The 12,286-nt window shown below is 38.8% G+C and overlaps 1 protein-coding gene across 1 annotated transcript; it reads left to right on the top strand.

The window, feature by feature from the left end:
• The first annotated feature begins 639 nt into the window (after positions 1 to 639).
• On the top strand, positions 640 to 2,755 carry LOC139763161 (cell division cycle 5-related protein-like). The gene is made up of 2 exons (XM_071688868.1): positions 640 to 773; positions 2,454 to 2,755. The coding sequence occupies exons 1-2, from the start codon at positions 729 to 731 to the stop codon at positions 2,721 to 2,723; spliced, it is 315 nt and encodes a 104-aa protein (XP_071544969.1). The 5' UTR covers positions 640 to 728; the 3' UTR covers positions 2,724 to 2,755.
• The last annotated feature ends 9,531 nt before the right edge of the window (positions 2,756 to 12,286 follow it).

Raw genomic sequence — 12,286 nt, 5'->3', positions numbered from 1 at the left:
TATCTCATTTATCTAGCGTGCACAACGGGTGAAACTATAGGAAATGCCGTTATATCCAGTTTAAAACAATATGGCCATAATACACCAAGATTCGGGGGCAGTGATAGATCGCTCTATAGTCACCAAATAATCTTCCCCGCTTCGTGTACATTAGCGATCACAGACACCGACTGGATCACCTAGAAAAGGTGAAAAAGCTAAAGATTTAAATAACAACTTGCATGATAAGTTCGTTTCGCATAACGTAATACAATTTTCTTTAGAGAGATTAATAGATACAGAAAATTTCATTCTTAGACTTTTCAATGGGAAACTAAGGCAGTAATCTAGTCGTCTTGATGATCAATCAGTTAACAGTTTTTCTTCTGATCTCTTCAGTTTGTAGTAAGTTATATATGCAGATATCTACATTCATCCCAAAGAAGCTTTTTACTATTATTACGTTCTTTAAGAGTTTACCGGCATACATTGCACGCTCTTTGTTGTCTCTTTTACTCTCGCAAAAGTTGTCTTTGAGTAAAAACAACGTTCTATATCTATTTTATTTTCACATATGTATACACCTTGATCATTATCTAAGCAGTAACATATGCAATTTTGCTACGCATCCAATTATTGTTTTGTTCCTGCGCCATGTTGTAAACAAACTTTCGTCCAGTGCAGCGCGGCATCGTCTGCACTGACATTATTTTCCTCTTATTTCAGTCTCATCGTTAATATAAGTAAACATGCCTCGTGTTATGATCAAGGGTGGTGTTTGGAGGAACACAGAGGTAAGTAGACGTTAATCATAAGTTACAGTAAAGCTATTTGACGTGAGAACTGAATCTGCTGCTGTGTTGGGTTGTAAAAGTGAAGCAGTATATTTATGGAGGGTATTGATAATGCTTCATTACTTCGGGAATATATTAGTTTGATGGTAATTTCGTGAATTACCCGTTTCTACAGGCATTGAAACTGGCTCAAGAATGTTAGCATATAGTGCTTAGAGTTAACAGGAAGATTTGTGGAGCGTGTCTTGGAGTCATATTTTTTTCGACATTAGATAAAGCGACTTTTGGAAATATATGATGGTTGAAAAAATGTGATTATAGGTGAAACTTTTGCATAATATTTATGAATATACAACTAACTTCCTTGAGTAGCCATGTAGATAAATGATTGAATTGAATATGATCTCTGGCAGTGGAAAATGTTTATTTGTGCTTCACGTGTTTTGAATAGATTATTGTGAATATTTACAGGAATATTTGTGGAGCATGGCTTAGAGGAGTGTGATTTATTGAACGATATTTAATACACTAACAGTAGTAGCTAGAAGGAAATGGGGTTAATCGAGGCATGGGCACAATAGGTATTACTTCAGTGAAAGATGAATAAAACCTATGAAAACCTCACTTAACCTTTATAGCAGTAAAAATAATAAACACCAACTGGTAAACAATTATAAAATGTTTGCCTCAGCCTCATTATACTTTGACAACCTATAACCACAGATCCCCTCCTCCTGAACTGTTACAGACTGTTGATGCTACTTCATTAACTGGTTAAAAGTGTTTTAAGTTTTAAGTATTAGTCAGGTAATTTTGAAATGAATAAAAGTAAGATATGTATAAAAAAAAAAGAGTTGGCTCCATTTTACAAGGAACTTCTTAGTTTGCAGTAATGATATAAGAAAAATTAGCTTTAGTAGTGTATATGATTTTTTTTTTGAGGAGATAGTTTAGGTTGATGACAGCTTAATAAGTTATATATAGAACTTATTAAATTACTTTAGTCTTTTGTTGTCATCTTTCCACTTTCTTTTTATGTGAATGACTTATATTGGATCTTTAGGATTGGGTGTTAAATGCCCCATTAAAACAAATGTGAGCTAAGAATCATTGCAGTACAGTTTTAAAAAGTACTGCCATTAGGAGATGTGTACATGATACACTGACATACAGGTATGTGGTAACACTAAAGGTTTTGTGACAAATGGATACTTGTCATTAATATACACTCCCTAATCATAGAAGTTCATGATTTGTTTTCCGTATTTCAGATGTATTTTCATCTATGAGTGAAAAATTCTAGAATTTGTAATGTCTGGCCTATTTGTCTGTTTTTCCCAGTTTTTATGCATGTATGCTATAAGGTAGATTACCTATAGATAGTTCATCACATACTGTACTTAGATAAGGTGTATTATATATGCATATACATACACGTCCACATACGCACATATACATGCCTATACATTTCAACATATACATACTTATACATACACAAACATGTGCATATATACACGTACATAATTCATACTTGCTGCCTTTATTCATTCCTGTTGCCACCCTGCCACACATGAAATGACACCCCCCCCCCCCCGCATATCTATTTTTGTAAGTGAAGATATATGAATTGATTAACTTGTGATAGTGATATTCTTTATTGCATTTTCAAAAACTTTTTAGGATGAAATCCTCAAGGCAGCTGTTATGAAATATGGCAAGAATCAGTGGTCTCGTATTGCGTCATTGCTTCATCGCAAGTCTGCCAAACAGTGCAAGGCACGATGGTTTGAGTGGTTGGATCCAAGCATTAAGAAGACTGAGTGGAGTCGGGAGGAAGATGAGAAGTTACTGCACCTGGCAAAGCTCATGCCAACACAGTGGAGAACGATTGCTCCCATCATTGGCCGTACAGCTGCACAGTGTCTGGAGCGTTATGAGTATTTGCTGTAAGTATAAGCTTGTCACACTGCCTTTGAAAATATTTCTTAAACATTATGTTTGTTGTTAACTATATACTGTAAATCATCAAACAGCCAGAATTATATTGTTAGAAAAGTTAAGGTTATATTTTAGGAATTGTCGGTAAAGACCAAACTCTTAATGTAGAATTAAAAAGTTCAGATTTATATCATCGAAAGTGAAACCAAAGAATCTTATTGTGCAAATGGTAGGTCCAGATTCACATTGTAAGAGCGAAAGTACATATTGTAAGAGTGTAAATGAAAAATATGTAAGTTGAAATTGTTTTCCCCATAAATATATGAAGGATACATTCCATGGCAGTACTTTTTGGTCAGTCCAGATTGATTAGATTAGATATAACTGAATAAATCCATACATGAAAATACTGAATACTAAAGAGATCGTTGAAATCTATAGCTGAAGCACTCAGAGTGTATCCTTTATACCAATTTTTTTCTGGTAGCTGAGAAAATCATTGGCTCCAGTTCTTTTCCTTGTGTAGCATTGCAAGCACCTAAGAATTGTTTTGTGCATAGTCAACCATTCATTTATACATCATCCATGATTTTGAGTCACACTAAGGATACTTTCAGACCTGTGTCCCTTGTGCCTAGTTCCTGTGCATCTTCCTATGCCTCTACACATGCAGCATGCACGCTCATGTATGCTTCTTCCTCGATGGATGCGCATGCCTCTTTCTTTTCACACCTGGAGAGAAGCACACACTCTCTTCTCAGTCATCAGGATTACTGCTTTGAACCAAGCTGTCTATATTTTTTTCATTGGACCAATCTACCATGCTAACAATACAAACGAGGTACCTGATAACAAAAACCAAAAAAAAAAAATATACTGAACCCTGGTTGATGGGTGACTGTTGCACAAGTCTCTTGGATGGGGAGACATTTGCCCCCTTGTACATCTGTGCATGTTGGCCTGTGCACACAGATTTGAAGCATGTCTTACTTTGCACTGATGCATGCCTTTCCTTGCCTCTTCATGCAATAGGCCATGCATCTTTACTCACGAAAAGCTGCACAGGTCTAAACGTGGCTAATGACCGTCACCATGAAATTACCTCTTGAAAACTCAAAATCAGATACGCATGAAACTTTATTCTCTTGTTTCCCGGGATCCAGTGAACTGAATGGTATAAGTCTCATAAATCTGTTGAGGATATTTTTTATGAGTAATGTTAGTTTACTTTAAAAAAGTAACTTGTAACTGTACCTGCCTCATAACTGACAAGCATTCAGCCTTTGCAATGAAGTTTGCGGGTTGTTTCTCAACATCTCTTTTAAAGAATTGAATGGCTTAAGCCTCTAGATTGATTTTTATGCCATTAATTAAAGTTTCATTTGTTTCAAAACTGGAAAGAAAATTCCAACTTCAGGAACTTAAATTTTTATTTTTATTTTATTTTGTTATGTCGCTGTCTCCCGCATTAGCAAGGTTGCGCAAGGAAACAGATGAAAGAATGGCCCAACCCACCCACATACACATGTATATACATACACGTCCACACACGCAAATATACATACCTATACATCTCAACGTATACATATATATACACATACATATATACACATGTACATAATTCATACTGGCTGCCTTTATTCATTCCCATCGCCACCTCGCCACACATGAAATAACAACTCCCTTCCCCCACATGTGCGTGAGGTAGCGCTAGGAAGACAACAAAGGCCCCATTCGTTCACGTTCAGTCTCTAGCTGTCACGTAATAATGCACTGAAACCACAGCTCCCTTTCCACATCCAGGCCCCACAGAACTTTCCATGGTTTACCCCAGACGCTTCACATGCCCTGGCTCAATCCATTGACAGCATGTCGACCCCAGTATACCACATCGTTCCAATTCACTCTATTCCTTGCACGCCTTTCACCCTCCTGCATGTTCAGGCCCCGATCACTCAAAATCTTTTTCACTCCATCTTTCCACCTCCAGTTTGGTCTCCCACTTCTCCTCGTTCCCTCCACCTCTGACACATATATCCTCTTGGTCAATCTTTTCTCACTCATTCTCTCCATGTGACCAAATCATTTCAAAACACCCTCTTCTGCTCTCTCAACCACACTCTTTTTATTACCACACATCTCTCTTACCCTATTATTACTTACTCAATCAAACCACCTCACACCACATATTGTCCTCAAACATCTCATTTCCAGCACATCCATCCTTCTCCTCACAACTCTATCCATAGCCCACGCCTCGCAACCGTACGACATTTTTAGAACCACTATTCCTTCAAACGTACCCATTTTTGCTTTCCAAGATAATGTTCTCAACTTCCACACTTTCTTCAAGGCTCCCAGAATTTTCGCCCCCTCCCCCACCCTATGATTCACTTCCGCTTCCATGGTTCCATCCGCTGCCAAATCCACTCCCAGATATCTAAAACACTTCACTTCCTCCAGTTTTTCTCCATTCAAACTTACCTCCCAATTGACTTGACCCTCAACCCTACTGTACCTAATGACCTTGCTCTTATTCACATTTACTCTCAACTTTCTTCTTTCACGCACTTTACCAAACTCAGTCACCAGCTTCTGCAGTTTCTGACATGAATCAGCCACTAGTGGTGTATCATCAGCGAACAACAACTGACTCACTTCCCAAGCTCTCTCATCCACAACAGACTGCATACTTGCCCCTCTTTCCAAAACCCTTGTATTCACCTCCCTAACAACCCCATCCATAAACAAATTAACCAACCATGGAGACATCACACACCCCTGCCGCAAACCTACACTCACTGAGAACCAATCACTTTCCTCTCTTCCTACACGTACACATGCCTTACATCCTCGATAAAAACTTTTCACTGCTTCTAACAACTTGCCCCCCACACCATATATTCTTAATACCTTCCACAGATAATCTCTATTAACTCTATCATATGCCTTCTCCAGATCCATAAATGCTACATACAAATCCATTTCCTTTTCTAAGTATTTCTTACATACATTCTTCAAAGCACACACCTGGGGATAGGGGAGAAAGAATACTTCCCATATATTCCTCACGTGTCGTAGAAGGCGACTAAAGGGGATGGGAGCGGGGGGGCTAGAAACCCTCCCCTCCTTGTATTTTAACTTTCTAAAAGGGGAAACAGAAGGAACTTAAATACAAATATTTATTTTTATTTTCCAAAGAGTATTTTCACACATTTTCATAACATTCCCGGAACTCCACTGCTTTGTAGGCAACATAATTGTTCTGTAGAACACCCTTATCAAAGATTTGAAATTAACTTAACAGCACTCATAACTTTAAGATGAATCCACATTTAATCATGGATCTGAATACAGGTATTTTTCAGATTTTCCAAGCAGTATTTCCACTTGTACTTAATTTACTCTGACAGCCCTTTAGTAATGCTGATGTCACAAGTGTTACATGGAACACCTTTCACATTTGTTGCCAGTGTAGCATTATAGAAACTTTTGGAGTTTTTTGTCCTCCAACATCTGTCTGGTGTCTGTCCTTCCAACTTGTCAGGATATCCTGGTTTAGTGAAGACACATCAAAATTCTTACTCTATACAGTTGTTTCTCCTTGTCAGAGGAGTTTAATGGCATACAGCCAATAAATTTCATTGAATTTTGATTGAGTAATGTCCCATAGAGGTTGGGTTACCTTGAATTTTGATGTGGTTCATAACTTGAAAATTTTACCTTTGCCCATGAAACTTTGATGTTTTCCAAGCAAAATTTTTACCTGTTCTAATTCCGTTCCTATCGAATATGTTTCACTGTTGATGATTTAATTTTTTCACAGAACATTCCTTGTGTTTAGATACTGCCAAGTTCTGCCCTTCTAAAGCTTAACTGTGAACTTGACCTAGCCTGAAGAAAACTCAATTTTTGTTCATGGATCAGAATTCAGATGCTTCTCTTAGTTTTCATCCAGTGTTTTTCCTCATTTTCTTTTGCAATCAATAAATATGCTGCAGTGCAAGTGATGAAGGTATTCCATTAGATGTCATTCTGGGTGTTACTGCCTACATAACATGGTAGACACTAAAGAAGCACATAGCCAGTCTTCTTCATCATGCATCCATTGTCCATGTATCATCTCTCCATTGCCTGTGTCATCTATTGGTGTGTCCATCATCAGGAGTCATACTCTGGTTTTTAGGCAACATATCCCCCCCCCCCCCCTCCTTTTTTTTTTTTTTTTTGTACTGGACACTCCAATCTCAGACAAAATTTCACATCAAGGTCAGGCCTTAATTTGAATATAGAGAGAATTATGAAAGGGAAAAAGAAGGGACAGGGAAAAGTATTTATGAACTGAAGAGGAAATGAAAAACCTTTCTTTTGAAATGTGCCAGTTCATATTTATTTGGAAAGACATGAGAAAGGAGAGAGTTGCAAAGCTTAGAGATGCAGGGAAGTAAACAGTTAGCAAAACAGACCACCCTTGAGTTACCAGCAGCTTGCCAAGTATCACATGGTCTAGCTAGTGGTGAGGGCAGACAAGCAGCCAGCTATCAGGAGCAAAAGCAAAGCAATACCTAAAGAAGAGGTAAAGTAACCAACTTGGTGGTGTAGGGCAAGCAGGTCAGGTTTTGAAGTTAGCCTGGGAGCCTTTATAAGTTGAAGCGCTTTTGATTCGACTCTGTCAAGTAAGGATGCAGAGTAACACCATCCCAGATGTGAGAACTGTACGCCATACAAGGACAGGTCAATCCTTTGTATAAATGGAGCAACTGTTCAAAAGAAAGCAATCTCCTTTTCTAAAGAGAATTCCCAGTATCTGCGAGGCAGACTTTGTTATTTCCATAGTGTGGAGTTTCAAAGAAAGAGAAGATGTTACAGTAATATGAAGTATATATTTGATCATAACCATTAGGTCAGACATATTACATGAAGTGTCTTGGAGTTACTAGTGGTATGTCTATGTCATTGGGCCATTGCTGTTCTTGATCTATGTGAATGACTCACCAGAACAACTGGATTCATACGTAGATATGTTTACAAATGATGATGAGGTCATAAGAAATGTAAAGAAAAGGAAATTAGCCAAGCTACAGAGTTATGTTGATTCAAGAATGATTAAGTTTAACCTCTGGAAATGCTGATTAACAAAGATAGAGCACTGTAAAAGAATAACTCCATATGACTATAATCTGGCAGGAGATAAATTTCATGAACTGTATGTGAAAGGGACATTAGGGGTTAACAATGTGTCTAACCTACAAAATGACACTAAGGCAGGAGAAATGTTGCGAAGGCAAACTGCATGCTCATTAATGTTATAAATGTATTCAAGGATATGAATGTGGATATGAATGGTGGTGAGGGAACATGGAATAAAGCAGGAGGATTTTAATCTCTAATATTTCAACCAGAGGCCTTCTTCAAAACTGTAGTGATTAAAGTACTCCTGCTTCCTTCTGAGTTTTCTTACTGCCATTCTTCCTCTCACTCGTCATGGATAAGGATATGTTTGATAAAGTATTTTCAGCGTAGAATTGAATTAAAGTATTCTTTCTAAATTTGATTTCCTCTAAGAGAAACACAATGAGTTAATAGAGAAGGTCCAACAGGCAACAGAGATGATATCAGTACTCAAAATGAAATAATTGAGTTACAGAGAGAGGTTAAAGGTGATAGATTAACGGTCATGGATGATGCAGAAAATGGAACAACAGGCGAGAGCAAAACATTAAGTAAAAACCTAAGAAAAGATATGGAGTACTTACATAATCGACTGAGGGTGACTGGAATAGTTTAAGTGATTGTGCAGTGACTGTAGAGAGCATACAGAAGTTTAGGAAGTTTATTGATAGTTTAGAGGGTATCCTTGAGGATTGGAGAGAAAAAATAGTAGTCACATGTCATTAAAGGTGACTTGAGTGGGGTGGGAATGGGGAGAGGCTGGAAATCACCCCCCTTCTGTATCAATACTTTCCAAAAGAGGAAGCAGGAAAAGGAATCACACAAGTATAGTTCCTCTACAGGTATGAAAGATGAAACAAGTTCAAGAGATAGGGCATCATGAGTGTCAATTTATCTATATGTCTTATCTATATCTATGATGCCTGTTTCAACTGAAACTCCCTCAGAGGGGCAGCCACGGCAACATTCTCCATAAGTAAAGAACCCCAGTGCCATTTGTTGTCCTTTAGCACCTGAGCCTTAACAGGTCACTGGCAGAGGGCAACTTTAGTGCAGTGTTTGCAGAGGCTCCTACCTAATGTTCCTCCTGACGACTACTATCTAATGCTCCAATCTGCTTCTTCTACCCAACATCGAATCTCTTCCTAATACTATCAAATACAGTTCGTACTTTCATGCTTAGACATTTTTTATTATCATTATACTTAGTCATTGTCTCCCATGTTAGTGAGGTAGTGCAAGGAAACAGACGAAAGAATGGCCCAACCCACCCACATACACATGTATATACATAAACGCTGCCTTCATCCATTCCCGTCGCCACCCCGCCACACATGAAATAGCACCCTCTTCCCCCCACACGCATGCGAGGTAGTGCTAGGAACAGCCACATTCGTTCACACTCAGTCTCTAGCTGTCATGTGTAATTCACCGAAACCACAACTCAGACATAATACGTATAATTATGCAAGGCCTAAACTTCCCCATGCAAGTAGACTAGGGGTGTCATTTAAAAGTAACCCCCCAATGTGATCTTAATGATCAGAGGATAATCCTTCTCTTATGAGTACAAGTAATTATTTTTTTTTTTTTTTTTTTAGAAGTGAATAAGTCCAGTGCTCTCAATGTTTGAAGACAGAATCCATTGTTTTCCATATCTAGAAACAGAGTACAAAAACTGTTTACCCTTGTGTGTCACTTATAGATAGGCTTATTGTTGAATCCTCCCATATGAAAGATAACAGCACCATAAATGTAAATGAATGAATATATGAATTAGATGATATCTTTATGAAATTTCTGTTGAATGTGGCAAAATTAAGAAAGCAGTAATTGTGAGTGAAAAGCTGCAAAAGTTGCAATTTCAGTTTGGTAGAGAGCTTGAATGGAGAAAGTTGAGAGTAAATGTGAATAAAAGCAAGGGTATTAAGTTTAGGAGGGTAAAAGGACAGGTTAGTTGGTGTATGAGTTTGCATGGATTAAACTTAGAGGAAGTGAAATGTTTTCAGTACCCAGGAGTGGATATAGCAGCAAGTGGAACAATATTGATTAAGCTTGAATGGAAGGCAATGAAATGACATTGGAAGAGCTTGATACATTCCTCCCATTTTGTGTTAAGTAGGAATTCATACAATTAGAAGTTGCATAATATTGTTCGATATTTTGATGTTTTATATCTCATTTCACATGTTATTTTACAGCAATGTTCCCCATGATATTTGAGTTGCATTATTATCATTATTATTTATATTTATTATACTTTCTCGCTGTCTCCCACATCAGCGAGGTAGCACAAGGAAACAGACAAAGGAATGGCCCAACCCACCCACATACACATGTATTTACATAAACGCCCACACATGCACATACACATACCTATAAATTCCAATGTATACATACATATACATACACAGACATATACATATGTAAACATGTACATATTCATACATGCTCCCTTCATCCATTCCCGTTGCGACCTTGCCACATGTGAAATGTAAAACCCCCTCCCTCTGCATGTGCACAAGGTAGCACTAGGAAAAGACGACAAAGGCCACATTTGTTCACACTCAGTCTCTAGCTGTCATGTATAATGCAACAAAACCACAGCTCCCTTTCCACATCCAGGCCCCACAAAACTTTCCATGGTTTACCCGAGATGCTTCACATACCCTGGTTCAATCCATTGACAGCACGTCGACCCCGGTATACCACATCGTTCCTATTCACTCTATTCCTTGCACGCCTTTCACCCTTCATCACTCAAAATCCTTTTCACTCCATCTTTCCACCTCCAATTTGGTCTCCCACTTCTCCTCATTCCCTTCACCTCTGACACATTTATCCTCTTTGTCAATCTTTCCTCGCTCATTCTCTCCATGTGACCAAACCATTTCAAAACACTCTCTTCTGCTCTCTCAACCACACTCTTTTTACTACCACACATCTCTCTTACCCTTTCATTACTTACTCGATCGAACCACCTCACACTATATGTTGTCCTCAAACATCTCATTTCTAGCACATCCACCCTCCTCCGCACAACTCTATCTATAGCCCACGCCTCACAACCATATAACATTGTTGGAACCACTATTCCTTCAAGCATACCCATTTTTGCTTTCCAAGATAGCGCTCTCGATTTCCACACATTCTTCAACGCTTCCAGAACTTTCGTCCCCTCCTTCACCCTATGATTCACTTCTCCTTCCATGGTTCCATCCACTGCCAAATCCACTCCCAGATATCTAAAAACTTCACTTCCTCCAGTTTTACTCCATTGAAACTTACCTCCCAATTGACTTATCCCTCAGCGACAAAGTATAATAAAAAATGATATATGTATATCCCTGGGGATAGGTGAGAAAGAAAACTTCCCACGCATTCCCTGCGTGTCGTTGAAGGCAACTAAAGGGGATGGGAGCGGGGGTGCTAGAAACCCTTCCCTCCTTGTATTTTAACTTTCTAAAAGGGGAAACAGGAGTTATGCAGAGAGTGCTCATCCTCCTTGAAGGCTCAGACTGAGGTGTCTAAATGTGTGTCGATGTAACCAAGATGAGAAAAAAGGAGAGATTCGTAGTATGTTTGCGAAAAGGAACGTGGATGTTTTGGCTCTGAGTGAAATGAAGCTTAAGGGTAAAGGGGAAGAGTGGTTTGGGAATGTCTTGGGAGTAAAGTCGGGTAGGTGAGAGGACAAGAGCAAAGGAAGGGGTAGCACTACTCCTGAAGCAGGAGTTGTGGGAGTATGTGATAGAGTGTAAGAAAATAAATTCTAGATTGATATGGGTAAAACTGAAAGTGGATGGAGAGAGAGATGATTATTGGGGCCTGTGCACCTCGTCATGAGAAGAAAGATCATGAGAGGCAAGTGTTTTGGGAGCAGCTGAATGAGTGTGTTAGCACTTTTAGTGCATGAGACAGGGTTATAGTAATGGGTAATTTGAATCCCTTGTCTTGCGCACTTTATTTACCTCCTTCCAAAACATCTTTTTATTCTCCCTAAAATTTAATGATACTCTCTCACCCCAACTCTCATTTGCCCTCTTTTTCACCTCTTGCACCCTTTCTCTTGACCTCCTGCTTCTTTCTTTTATACATATCCCACTCATTTGCATTATTTCCCTGCAAAAATCTTCCAAATGCCTCTCTCTTCTCTTTCACTAATAATCTTACTTCTTCATCCCACCACTCACTACCCTTTCTAATCTGCCCACCTCCCACGCTTCTCATGCCACAAGCATCTTTTGCGCAAGCCATCACTGCTTCCCTAAATACTTCCCACTCCCCTTACATCCTTTGTTCTCACCTTTTTCCATTCTGTACTCACTCTCTCTTGGTACTTCCTCACACAAGTCTCCTTCCCAAGTTCACTTACTCTCACCACTCTTTTCACCCCAACATTCTCT

The sequence above is a fragment of the Panulirus ornatus genome, chromosome 46 (genome assembly GCF_036320965.1).
Source record: "Panulirus ornatus isolate Po-2019 chromosome 46, ASM3632096v1, whole genome shotgun sequence".
Taxonomy (NCBI): Eukaryota; Metazoa; Arthropoda; class Malacostraca; order Decapoda; family Palinuridae; genus Panulirus; species Panulirus ornatus.
This window is presented reverse-complemented; position numbering and strand designations above follow the sequence as displayed.